This window comes from Delphinapterus leucas, chromosome 15 (assembly GCF_059928025.1).
Source record: "Delphinapterus leucas isolate spDelLeu-1000000601 "Yukka" chromosome 15, BTC_Dleu_Yukka2, whole genome shotgun sequence".
NCBI classification, from domain to species: Eukaryota; Metazoa; Chordata; class Mammalia; order Artiodactyla; family Monodontidae; genus Delphinapterus; species Delphinapterus leucas.
In genome coordinates, this window is record NC_143143.1 from 34,322,834 (window position 1) to 34,336,866 (window position 14,033).

The 14,033-nt window shown below is 49.9% G+C and overlaps 1 protein-coding gene across 1 annotated transcript; it reads left to right on the forward strand.

Annotated features, from left to right (window-relative positions):
* Window positions 1–2,921: 2,921 nt before the first annotated feature.
* On the forward strand, window positions 2,922–13,753 carry SEPTIN12 (septin 12). The gene is made up of 8 exons (XM_089896208.1): window positions 2,922–3,393; window positions 5,826–5,951; window positions 6,032–6,113; window positions 7,733–7,870; window positions 8,004–8,316; window positions 12,393–12,489; window positions 13,131–13,182; window positions 13,266–13,753. Exons 1-8 carry the CDS (start codon window positions 3,231–3,233, stop codon window positions 13,483–13,485), a joined length of 1,191 nt encoding a protein of 396 aa, XP_089752334.1. The 5' UTR covers window positions 2,922–3,230; the 3' UTR covers window positions 13,486–13,753.
* The last annotated feature ends 280 nt before the right edge of the window (window positions 13,754–14,033 follow it).

Genomic DNA, 14,033 nt, shown 5'->3' on the forward strand with positions numbered 1-14,033 from the left:
CATAATAGCCAAAAAGTGAAAGCACCCCAAAATATCCACAAACTGGTGAATGAATAAACACATTATGGTCTCTCCATGTGGTGGAATATTACTCAGCCATGAAAAGGAACAAAGCACTAACACATGCTACAAAGTGGATGAACCTTGAAAACATGATGCTGAGTGAGAGAAGGACAAAAGGCCACATAGTATGTGACTCCGTTTATATGAAACGTCCAGAATAGTCAAATCCATAGAGACAGAAAGTAGTGTTTGCCAGGGGCAGGGGGACGGGGATAGGGTGCTTAGTGGTAATGGAATTTCCTTTAGAGGTAATGAACATGTCTTGGAACTAGGTAGCAGTGGCAGATTTGCAACACTGTGAACATATCAATACTAAATGCCACTGATCTGTTCACGTTAAAATGGCTAGCAGTTAATTTTTATGTTCTGTGAATTTTACCTCAATTGAAAAAAATAAAAAGCGGGGAGGGGGGATGGTTTAATGACTGTGGCCCCTGCCCACCCCTTGGCCTGGCCGAGTGGGCAGGAGCCAGTCCTCTCCTCTCCCCACTGACCCTCAGTCTTCCTGTCCAGATGCCCAGGTGCCTCATTTCTTGTTTATTCTCATTAAAGAAAAGCTGGGATATTCCAAGTCATTAAAAGACAGAAAGCACCCATAGAGGCCCTTGGACCTAAGCAGAGCAATGATGGGATAGAGGCCATGGCAGGATGCATTTCAGGCCAGTCAGACCTCGGACTCGGATCTTGCTCCCAGCCCTTAACACCCACCCGTGTGTGACCGAAGGCCCACCCCCTGACCCCTCTCTGCCTCAGTTTCCCCATCTGTAAAGTGGGCGTATGGAGAGTATTCCCCCTTCTCAGGCTGCTGAGGATTGAATGGAATTGATGTAAACACTCCCTTGGCACAATGAATGCACTAAATGGTTTTGTATTACTCTCACCCAACCTGTGGGTACGATTCCCTCCAGTCTTGATTCTTTGGATACATTGGGTTCACCTGCCATCCACACTCTGCTCACTTTACCCTTGGCTTTCCCCAGTCCACATGGCCAAGAGCGCCTTGAATGGTCCTGCTTTCTGCAGACCTGATCCTCCAGTCCGCAGTCCCTGTGGGCATCTTCCCCCCAGGTTTCCAGATCCTACATCACTCACGCGTGACACCTCTCCTGGAGAAAGTGTTTTCTGGGCATAGAGGCTTATTTCCTTAGGAGACATTCCCAGAGACGGAATCTCCTCCCGTGCAAGGTGAGTCTCCGTGTCAGCAGCGCTGTTTGGTCATCCGCACAGAACGTTCTCATCTGCGTTGATGAGGAGGCCAGCCTTGCCATGTCCCTCAAGAGCTGTGGCGTAGCTTGAGAGAGTTCTCCAGCAGGAATGGCACGCGTTCAGGGCAGGCTCTGCCCAGGGTCCTGCCCAGCCCCACTCCTGGCCTCCAAGCCTGGAAAGTGAAGTTTAAGCCTCTGTCTTCAGATGTGTAGAAAGTGGGGGAGCAGAAGGGCATGGGCAGGGAGGGACAGAGGCTGCTGGGGCTCAGGACAGTTGAGCTGAGCAGATCGGGCAGAGTTGCTGAGTCCTGGTGGGCAGAGTGGGGGCGGCAAACCACCACCTGCTTTTGTAAATAGTCTGACACGCAGCCATTCCCGTCCATCTACTTGTGGCTGCTTTCCCACTGCAACGGCAGAGCCGAAGAGTAGTTGCAACAGAGATCTTATGATTAGCAAAACTTAAAATCTATACTATCTGGCCTTTTACAGAAAACATTTGCCAACATCTGAAACAGAGGATTGCTTAGGCTTGCAAACTCAGGTGCCAGGAAACAGGTGAGAACGAAATAACTGAGATGAACTTGGTATAGGAAACATCTTATTAGGGAGACATTAGGGAGGGGTGAGGGCTATGGCAAACTGGAGAGCACGTAGCCCATCTAAAGGGGGCAGCTAGGGAGTTCCCGGGTGGTCCAGTGGTTAGGACTTGGCGCTTTCACTGCCAGGGCCCGGGGTTCAATCCCTCGTCAGCAAACTAAGATCCTGCAAGCTGCGTGACGTGGCCAAAAAATAAATTTAAGAAGAAGAAAAGAGGGCAGCTTGTGTCAGCTGTAGGCTGGACCCAGAGTTGCCAAGGCTTATAATCTCTAAGATACACTAGAAATCTAGATGTTTGTGTGAACAAGAAAAGAGGCTGCAGAGGGTGAGCATGTGGACACAGATCCCAGCCCTGCCACTTCCTCACTGTGTGACCTTGAACCACTTTCACTCCCTGGACTCTCTGATCTGTAAACTGAGGGGTAGTAGCTGCACTTACTTCACAGGGCTCTGATGATTATTAACAAGTTAACATCCTAGGACTCCTAAAACAGTGTTGTGCACAGACAAAACTCTGGCTATATTGGCAATTTAAAACACTACGATGCCAACAATGGACGGACCGAAGAAAACACATGGATGTTGTACTTTCTGGCCATGGGTCACAGGTTTGCTTCCCCAACAGAGTGGTTAAGGGGCATGAACTTGGAAGCAGAGGGACTGGCTGCTGCCCAGAGCTGCCACTTACCAGCTAAGTGACCTTGGGCAAAGGTGCGTCCCCGGGGCGGGGGCAGGGGGTTCCTGTCTATAGATCTAGGCCGGGGTCATTGTGATGGTTATAGGGCAGTGACCCGAAAGGGCCTGGTGGAGTAGCTTACCTGTCCCTGTTCTCAGCCCCCTGCTGCAGAGGAGCCCCCAGGTGGGGTCACAGGAAGGGGGTGGAGCTCAGGTTCTTCAGTTAACTGTCACCCTCTCCCCTCCCCCTCAGCACATAACCAGGGTCTGCCAGGACAGGGCAGCCCCCCAAGGCTCCCACAGGGATCCAAGGCCACCAGGTGCCACATGAGGCTGCTTCTCTCCCTCTCTGTCCCCCATGGGTCCAGACCCTGAGTTTTGCCAGGCCGGCCACACTCTGCTGTGGGAGAGTCTGAGTGGGGAGAGACAGATCCCTGGGGCTGGTGCATATCAGAAAGCGGGTTCAGTCTCCCCTGAGAGGCAGCTCCCCCAGGCACCCCTCGACAAACCCCGTGGGCGGTGGGGACTTGGGGGATGCATAGGTGAGGGGGCATGAAGTACGGGAGTGCCTGGGAGCAGATCTCAGGAGTCAGGGTTCAGAAATGAGAACTCGGGTGGTCCCCCTCTGGAGCCCCAGCGACTCTTCTCCCCACCCCACCCGGATGACAGGCATCGTTGTTCCTCAGCCCCATGGACCCCCTGAGGCAGTCCCCCTCCCGCAGCTCGTCACGGGCCTCCAGTCCGAGGACCCTACCCTGCGAGATGCTTGGTTACGTGGGCATCGAGGCCGTGCTGGACCAACTGAAGATCAAGGCCATGAAGATGGGGTTTGAGTTCAACATCATGGTCGTTGGTGAGTGAAGGGCCTCGGGCTCACAGGAGGACAGACCAATGGACGCCACCCTGTGCGCCTGGACCTATCGCCTCTTGGAGCCTCAGCCTCCCCATCTGTAAAGTGGGCCTGATAGTCGTACCTCACAAGAGTGTTGTAGGTGGAAATCTGGGAAACACTGAATTGTGAAAAGACAAAAATCACCGTGAAGCCCCAACCAAACGCAAACAAAGCAATAAAAGGGGAGGCCATGTGTGGCAGGAAGTAGGGAACACCAGACTCATCCTGGTCCCAGGCCTTAACAACCCCCAGTGTGTGACCTGGGGCAGGGCCTTTGACCCCTCGCTGCCTCAGTTTCCTCATCTGGCTTAGCACAGTGCCTGGCATCTAGGAAGTTCCCCATGGGTCAGTTTTATCTGGAATTGCATTTTTATATATGCAAAATTAATGTTGTAGGTCAAAAACTACACTTCTCACAAAATAAACTGGATATAATGGAACATAAAATGTCAGAGTGTGTAGCACCAACTAAGGGCATTATTCTAAGGTGGGGGTACCCAACAGAAATGTCATAGAAGGGGACTTCCCTGGCAGTCCAGTGGTTAAGACTCTGCACTTCCACTCGTAGAGGCCCGAGTTCAATCCCTGGTCAGGGAACTAGAATCCCACATGCCACGTAGCGTGGCCAAAAAAAAAAAGAAAAGAAATGTCATAGGAGCCACATACATAATTTTAAATTCCCTAGTAGCTTCCTTTAGAAAAGTAAAGAGAAACAGGACAACTTACTTTTAATCGTCTTTTTTACTTAAACCAATACATTCCAAAAATACTATCATCTCGACATGTAATCCATATAAAACATTATTCATGAGATCATTTACATTGTTTTTGTCATAACAAGTCTGCAAAATATGGTTTATTCTTTTACACCAACAGCACATCTCAGTTCAGATTGGTGTATGGCCATACTGCCAGTGGCAATAGCCAGGTGTGGCTCCCATATTGGATAGCACAGCCCAAAGGACAATTTCAGTTCTTTTTTAATTTTTTAAATTTTATTTATTTATTTTTGGCCACATTGGGTCCTCATTGCTGCGTGTGGGCTTTCTCTCTGGTTGCGGTGAGCAGGGGCTACTCTTCACTGAGGTGGGCAGGCTTCTCATTGCGGTGGCTTCTCTTTGTTGTGGAGCATGGGCTCTAGGCACATGGGCTTCAGTTGTGGCTCGCGGGCTCTAGAGCGCAGGCTCAGTAGTTGTGCCGCACTGGCTTAGTTGCTCTGTGGCAGGTGGGATCTTCCCAGACCAGGGCTCGAAACCGTGTTGCCTGCATTGGCAGGCGGATTCTTAACCACGGCACCACCAGGGAAGTCCCAGTTTCAGTTTTAGACACAAAAGTGTGTCCTGCCCTGTGATGTAGGATGTTTACTACTGCAGGGCGTGGTCCGCGGAGTTTGAGAAGCCTGCGCAGCGGGGAGAATGGACCATCTACAAGCTCAGGCAGCATAGGGGAATCTCACTAAAAGAAGCCAGACATGAAAGAGCACGTGCTGTGTGATTCCCCAAGTAGAGGGCGGGCAGCGCTGCTCCCTACCGATGATGTCAGGAGAGTGGCTGTCCCTGGAGCTGTGTTAACAGTTACTGCGAGGAGGCAGGAGTGGTCTTGGGCGGAGCTGTGTGTTCTGTCTCTTTATCTGGTGCTGCATACATGGGTGGTTTAATTTGTAAAAATGCATTGACCTGCCCATCAACAGATGAATGGATAAACACAGTGTGGTCTATCCATCTGATGGAATATTATTTAGCCATGAAAAAGTATGAAGTTCTAGCACATGCAACAGTGTGGCTGACCCTTGAAAGCATTATGCTGAGTGGGAGCAGCCAGATACACAAGGACAGTTATTGCAAGATTCCATTTATATGAAATGTCCAGGGAATTCCCCAGAGGTCCAGTAGTTAGGACTTGGCACTTTCACTGCCTAGGGCCCGGGTTCCATCCCTGGCTGGGGAACTAAGATCCCATAAGCCAAGTGCCGCTGCCAAAAAGAAAAAAAGAAATGTCCAGAATAGGCAAATCCATCGATAGAAAGCAGATTGGTGGTTGCCAGGGGTTGGGGGGAGGGGGAATGGGGAGTGAGTGCCTAGTGGGTATAGGGTTTCTTGCTGGGGTGATGAAAATGTTTTGGAGCTAATAGGGGTAGTGGTTGCACAACACTGTGCATGTACCCAATGCCACTGAATTGTTCACTTTCAATGGTTAATGTTAATTTCTTATTATATGAATTTTGCCTCAGTAAAAAATGGGGGAAGGCATTGAGCTGGAGACTTATGATAATACGTGCTTTTCTGTATTTGTTATACTTAGAAAACAGTTTACTTTCTAAAACCATTTATTTAAGAATTTCAGAAACATGCCTAACGCATCTACAGTTGTTGCTGCCGTGTGATTACTCACAGGACAGAGCGGGCTGGGCAAGTCCACCATGGTGAACACACTCTTCAAGTCCAAGATGTGGAAGTCCACCATGCCGGGCCTGGGGGTGCCCACACCCCAGACGCTGCAGCTGCAGTCTGTGACCCACGGTGAGTGAGCACCCCCTCACCCCACCCCCCACCCCACCCAACCCAGGCCCACTCTCAGCCCCTCTGCTCTCCCCCTACAGTCATCGAGGAGAGCGGCGTGAAGCTTAAGCTGACGGTGACTGACACACCCGGCTTCGGGGACCAGATCAACAACGACAAGTGGTGGGTCCTGGCGGGGAGGTGGGAAGGGCAGAGCCCTGGCTGCCCCTGCCCCTGCCCCTCCAGTCTCTGGGAAACATCCAGGCCTGGAGCCACCTGGCTGTGGCATCTTTGAGGCTCAGTTTATTCGTCTGTACAGTGGGTGTGTGCAACTCTCCCCCCAAGATCAAAGGAGTCAAGTATGTAAAGGTCTTAGCTTGCTGCCTGGAAGCACTCGATAGAGGCTATGGTATGGCAGGGGGATAGAAGCCCACACTCCAGAGTCAGGACCCCTGGGTTTGACCACTTCCCAGCTGTATAACCTGGGCCTGGCCACGCAAGCTCTCTGAGCCTCCTCTTCCTTCTTCGTAACTTGGGGGTGACGACATCCCCTTTGCAGAGTTGTTCTAGGCTCTCAAGGAGATGAAACACAAACACACACACACAAACACACACACACACACACACACACACACAATCGGGACTGGCTGCACAACTTGTGGGGGCCTTTATTCAAAAATTACTAAGGGGCTTCCCTGGTGGCGCAGTGGTTGAGAGTCCGCCTGCCGATGCAGGGAACACGGGTTCGCGCCCCGGTCCGGGAAGATCCCACATGCCGCAGAGCAGCTGGGCCCGTGAGCCATGGCCGCTGAGCCTGCGCGTCCGGAGCCTGTGCTCCGCAATGGGAGAGGCCACAACAGTGAGAGGCCCGCGTACCGCAAAAAAAAAAAAAAAATTACTGAGAATTGTGAGACCATACCCGCAGAGCATTCAGCCCTGCGTGGGCCCTTCTTGGTTCAGAGCCCTGGGTGCCGGCTCCATCCACACTCCCATGAAGCCAGCCCTGCACACAGCACCTCACTGAGCACTTAGTATGTGCAAGCTCTGTTCTAGACACAGGGATATAGCAATGAACAGAACTGATGAACATCTTTGTCTGCATGAAATGTATATTGTCCTGGGTGTGGGGAGGCAAACAGTGAACAAAATTAATCAGTTTTGTTGAGGGTGAACCTGAACTCTTTATCACCGACACAGGACACTTTCTGGGAGTGAAAGGGGGATGGAGCTGTAGTTGGTGGGGGAGTGCAGTTTTAAGCAGAGTGATCAAGGCAGAGGGCGGCAGGTGCAAAAGCCTTGAAGTGGCGGTGGGGTGGGAGGGGAGGCAGAGTTCAGCAGTGGGATGGGGTACGGACTTGTAGGGCAACATAAGGACTTTGGCTTTTCTTTGGCCACTGGAGGCTAAGCAGAAAAAGGATCTTTTTGGCCGCTGTGTTGACAATAGCCCTGTGGGGGGAAGGGACCCTGGCAACAATTGGGAGAGAGTCCCTGGTGGTTTGAACCAGGCTGCAGCAATTTCTCTCCTTTAATGCTCGCTCCTCCCCTACAAAGTAGGTGCTCTCTTACTGTCCCCATTTTACGGAAGAGGAAGCTGAGGAAGAGGAAGCAGGGGTCTCTCTGAAGATGCAGGGGTGTGGGGGGTTGGTACTTGGGTGATCAAGGGCCTCAGGTTGTGTGGGACTGAAATTCCTGTGTCCCAGGCAAATGGGGCGATTGGTCATCCTAAGGGGAGAGCACTCAGAGGACCTAGGTTGAGGGGGGCTCCTGGCAAGGTTCTGAGGCTGAGCCGTCTCCCACCCCAGCTGGGACCCCATCCTGGGCTACATCAATGAGCAGTACGAGCACTACCTGCAGGAGGAGATCCTCATTACCCGGCAGCGACACATCCCCGACACCCGAGTGCACTGCTGCGTGTACTTCGTGCCGCCCACCGGGCACTGGTGAGGTGGCTGAGCCGATGGGCAGAGGGCCACCTGCGTGGGGAGGAGAAGAAGAGGAGGAGGAACCCCCGGGGTGGGCTGCGGGCTGGCACCCACTCATCGTATGCTCACTGCCATCACTGCCCCGCCTGAGCAGGCTGCGGCCCCTGGACATTGAGTTCCTGCAGCGGCTCTGCCGGACTGTGAACGTGGTGCCTGTGATCGCTCGGGCCGACAGCCTGACCATTGAGGAGCGAGAGGCCTTCAGGCACAGGGTAATCTGGGCACCTGGGACAAGTCTGGGGTCAGTGGGGGTGTGGAGTGGGGGAGAATGCACAGGTGGGCTGAGGTCATCTGTGTGTGGTCCCCAGATCCAGGAAAACCTGAAGACTCACGGCATAGAGGTGTATCCACAGAAGTGCTTCGATGAGGACATCAATGACAAGATCCTCAATAGCAAGATCCGGGTAGGAGGCCATGGGAGGTGGGGAGGCTGGTGGGACCAAGGCTGGGTGATGTGCTTCCCACTCATCCTTTCCATCTGAAGATTCGTCTCTCTCTGCAACTTGGGGAAAGTTCATATATTTCTAGCAGGTATGAATCTCCACTCATCCACAAACTCAAGGCGAGCAAGAAATAGGTCATATCAACAACCCTCAGAATGGGAGAAAATGTTTGCAAATGATATATCTGATAAGGGACTTGTATCCTGAATATATAAAGAACTCTAGAAATCAACAATAAAAGACAAGTACCCCGAGTTAAAAATGGGCAAAGGATTTGAATAGACATTTCCCCAAAGAATTTATACCAATGGCCACTAAGCATATGAAAAATTGCTCAACATCATCAGTCATGAGGGAAATGCAAATCAAAACCACAATAAGATACCACCTCACACCCACTAGGGTAGTTAGTATCAAAATGACACACAATGACAAGTGTTAGTAAGGATGTGGAGAAATTGGAACTTTCACACACTTCTTGTGGAAGTATCGAATGGTGCAGCCATTTTGGAAAACAGTCTGGCAATTCTTCAAGGTTAAACACTAAGTTACTATATGACCCAACAATTCCACTCCCCAAAGAAATGAAAACCTATGTTGACATAAAAACTCATACACAAATGTTCATAGTAGAATTATTTGTAATAGCCAAAAAGTGGAAACATTCCAAATGTCCATTAACTTGTGAATGGATAAACAAATGTGGTCTATCCATACAAGGGAATATTACTTAGCCATAAAAAGGAATAAAGTTCTGATAGATCCTACCCTAACCCTAACCCAATGTGGATAAACCTTGAAAATGTGATGCTAAGTGAAAGGAGCCAGACACAAAAGGCCAAATATTATATGACTCCATTACATGAAATGTCCAGAATAGGCAAATCTATAGAGATAGAAAATAGACTTGTGGTTGCCAGGGGCTGGGAGGTTTAGGGGAAAATGGGGAGTGACTGCTAAAGGGTACGGGCTTTCATTTTGGGGTCATGAAAGTGCTCTGGAGTTAGATTTTGGTGATGGTTGCACAACTTGTGAGAATACTGAAAACTACTGAACTGTACCTCTAAAAGGGCAAATTTTGTGGTATGTAAATTATACTCAGTAAAGTTGAAGAAAGAGAGAGAGAGGAAGGAAGGAAGGGAGGGAGGAAGGGAGAAAGAAAGAAAGAAAGAAAGAAAGAAAGAAAGAAAGAAAGAAAGAAAGAAAGAAAGAAAGAAAGAAAGAAAGAGAAAGGAAGGAAGGAAGGAAGGAAGGAAGGAAGAAAGAAAGAAAGAAAGAAAGAAAGAAAGAAAGAAAGGGGGAGGGGGAGAAAGAAAGGAAATAGCTCACATCTTCATTTTCTCTGAATCAACTGAATTTCACTTCCAAGCCCCCATCTTCCTGTCCTTGTGGTACATTCAATGTCAGTCTGTCTGGATCCTGCAAAGCACCTGGGTGAGGCCTGGGATTCTTCATCCATAGACACCTGGCCTCTACTCCCTCCCCCAGGGACCCTGCTAACCTACACAGCACTTTAGCTTGCATTAGAAAAAGGCAGTAGGGGCTTCCCTGGTGGCACAGTGGTTGAGAGTTCCCCTGCCGATGCAGGGGACACGGGTTCGTGCCCCGGTCCGGGAAGATCCCACGTGCCGTGAAGCGGCTGGGCCCATGAGCCATGGCTGCTAAGCCTGCGCGTCCGGAGCCTGTGCTCTGCAACGGGAGAGGCCACAACAGTGAGAGGCCCGCGTACCGCAAAAAAAAAAAAAAGAAGAAAAAGAAAAAGGCAGTAGCTTCCTTCACAGAAGGGAGCCTGCATGGGATTTCAGCCCTACACAGCCTCATGGTAAGTTACCTTTGTGCAGTGCACAAACTGCACATCTGTACATGGAAGCCCTGCTTCTTGTCTGGCATCCAGTTTCTCCACACATTCCCTCTTTCCGCTCCCCATTGGAGCAATGAACAGTATTTCCTGTGAAAGGTTCAAAGAGCCTTGACCTTCTGTTTTCTGTCCTGAGGCCAGCAAAGACAGCAGCCTGCTCACAGCTGGAACAGTGCTGGGGGAAATAAAAGAGAATGTATTCAAATTAACCTCTCAATAAATCATCCAGATATATAACATCTATTGAGGGTCAAACATGGGCTGATGCATAATAAGTGTGCAAGAGACAGTTATTATTAGCATCAATTTATTCCCCATCACAACCTAATTCTTAGAAAAACAAACCTACATGCAGCACTTGCCTGTTTAATCTCCACTTCCTGCCACGAATAAGTAAACAACCAGAATTCACAACAGGGCTCAGCAAACTTTTTTTGTGAAGGGCCAGACTATGGTAAGTATTTTAGACTTTGTTGCAATTACTCAACTCTGCTGTAGTAGAATGAAAGCAACATAGACAAGAGTAAATGAATGGCAGGGGCGGTATGCCAACGAACTTGCCTGGTTTGGCCCAGGAACCATAGGTTGCCAGCCCCTGGTTTACAAAATTCTCTCTTTCTTTTTGTTTTCTTTTTAATTTTTTGGCTGCGCCCCGCGGCCTGTGGGATCTTCCCCGACCAGGGATCGAACCCATGTCCCCTGTAGTGGAAGGGCAGAGTCTTAACCACTGGACGGCCAGGGAAGTCCTCTCTCTCTCTTTAAATTTCTTTTATTGAAGTATAGTTGATTTACAATGTTGTGTTAGTTTATGGTATACAGCAAAGTGATTCAGTTTTATATATATAATGTATATGTATATATATATTTATATATACATGTTTATAAACATATATATATGTGTTCCTTTTCATATTCTTTTCCATTATGGTTTATTACAGGATTTTGAATACAGCTCCCTGTGCTATACAGTAGGACCTTGTTTTTTATCCAGTCTCTATATAGTAGTTTGTATCTGCTAATCCCAAACTCCCAGTCCATCCCTCCCCCACCCCACCCCCCTGGCAACCACAAATCTGTTCTCTATGTCTGTGAATCTGTTTCTGTTTTGTAGATAGGTTCATTTGTATCATATTTTAGATTCCCACATATAAGTGATATCATATAGTATTTGTCTTTCTCTTTCATTTTTTAATAAATTTATTTATTTTTGGCTGCGTTGGGTCTCCATTGCTGTGTGCGGGCTTTCTCTACTTGCCGCGAGCGGGGGCTACTCTTGGTTGCGGTGCACGTGCTTCTCATTGCGGTGGCTTCTCTTGTTGGGGAGCACGGGCTCTAGGCACACAGGCTTAAGTACTTGTGGCACACAGGCTCAGTAGTTGTGGCTCGCAGGCTAAGAGCACAGGCTCAGTAGTTGTGGCGCACAGGCTTAGTTGCTCTGTGGCATGTGGGTTCTTCCTGGGCCAGGGCTTGAACCCATGTCCTCTGCATTGGCAGGCGGATTCTTAACCACTGCGCCACCAGGGAAGTCCCTGTCTTTCTCTTTCTCATTTACTTCAACGAGTATGATAATCTCTAGGTCCATCCATGTTGCTGCAAGAGGCATTATTTCATTCTTTTTTATGGCTGTGTAATATTCCATTGTGTGTGTGTATATATATATATATATATATATATATATGCCATATCTTCTTTATCCATTCAGCTGTCAATGGACATTTAGGTTATTTCCATGTCTTGGCTATTGTAAATAGTGCTGCTATGAGCTAAGAAGTGCATGTATCTTTTTGAACTATAGTACAAAATTATCTCTTAACCCTCATGATAATGGTTGAAGGTGGTAAGAAATTGGGCATGAGCAGTATTATATCACTAATGTAGCTCTGAGTAACACTTGGTTTCCAAGACTTGTTCTGCTAACCCCTTCATTATGTTAAGCCCAAGATTATGCTTCCCAAACATTCACAGAGCCCTGCATCAGTATTGTCATGACTCCCATTTTACAGATGAGGAAACTGAAGCACACTGATTAGACTTTGTGTCTTCTGACTTCAGATATCTGTGCTCCTTCTATCACTTTCTCTCCCCACAAAGGACAGCATCCTGCAGGTTCCTATCTCAGTGTCTTCTCTCTCCACTCCCCGGGTGGGGCCAACCCTCTGATCTTGTCCCTTCCCTGCAGGAACGGATCCCCTTCGCTGTGGTCGGGGCTGACCGAGAGCACATTGTGAATGGGAGGTGTGTCCTGGGCCGGAAGACGAAGTGGGGCATCATTGAAGGTCAGTGCAGGGGCCCTGGCGAGGGCTCAGGGGAGAACATGTTGAAAAGCCCTGTTGCCTTTGGCATCCTTACACCCACCACAGAGCCCAGCACAGGAAACAGACAGACCTGGGATCAAGTTCCTTTGTGCAGCTCAGAAGCCCCGGGCAAGTTCCCCAACACCCTGGGCCTCAGTTTCCTCACAGTCAAATGGGTATCATTGTAACATCAACCTCATAGGGTGGTTGGAGGGGGCAGAGCCTCTGCTTTGCATGATACCTGGCACCCAGGAGGCACCCTACTCATTCACTAGAATTGATTGTGGGCCTACTATGTGCCACAGAGCTGACCAGACAAGGACAGGTGGGAAAAGCACAGTGAAGGAAATGTGGGATGGGAGGGGGTACCTGAGGGAGCAGAGGAAGGCCCTGCTGATTCAACAGCTGTTTATAGGAGCCACCTGTACCAGGGGCTGGGACACAGCCGTGAATGAATGAATGAACTAACAAACAAACGGGAGGTGGGCTAACACAGGGAGATGTGGGGAAGGGCTGGCAGTGGCAGGGGGTGTGCAGCATACAGCAGGTGCTTACTTGGTGCTGGCCGAGGGCGGGGCGTGGAACAGAGCCTGCACTCAGGGGTTTGGTGCCGTATCTTGTAGTGGAGAACATGGCTCACTGTGAGTTCCCCCTCCTGAGAGACCTGCTCATCCGGTGAGCATGTGGGGAGCCCGGGGGGCTGCGGGGGCCCTGGAGGATGCCCTGGAAGTCCTGCTGACCTACCACCTATCTCCCAGCTCCCACCTCCAAGACCTGAAGGACATCACACACAACGTCCACTATGAGAACTACCGCATCTTCAGACTGAATGAAAGCCACGTGCTGCCCCGAGGGCCCGGCTGGGTGAACCTGGCCCCAGCCCCGGCCTCTGTCCCTGCCCCCGCTGGCCCCCAGGCCAACCCCGGCCCCCCAAAGGTCGGTGGGTGGGCCAAGGACAACTCAGATGAGGAATGCTGAGCACCGGCACATCCCGGGCCCGCGGGGCTACCCAAGTCCTGGGCAGGCCCCTGACACACTAGAGCATGTATTAAAGGGTGGACATTGCTTTTTATGAAAAGCTGTGCTTTGAAAACAAAAGGTGTTTTGTAAATGACTTCTTTGAGCTATCCTCAAATAAAAGTATTGTTCTTTCTAAAATAGTGTGAGACTCTCAGGCCCTCAGGAGTCTTGAAGACCTGGGAGGGCCTGCCTTGGACGACCAGCCCCTTCTGCCCCAGAACCAGAGTCAAGTTCCAAATCATGCTCTGCTATCTGTATCAGGCTCTGATGTCTGTCCCAAAGCCTCCCTCCTGCACGGGGCGTCGTAAACACTTAAAAACTCATCTTTGCCATCTTCCCCAAACTCTGTGTCCCTCACTCCTGCCTTCCCTTTTGCCCCACCCTGGCAGACCAGAATGGTGAGAAAACAATTCCAACTTTGGAGTCTGGCAAAGCTGATGTGAAAATCCCCGCCCTGCCATTGACCTTGTGCGATGTGACCTTGGGCGAGTCACTTACTCTTGTGG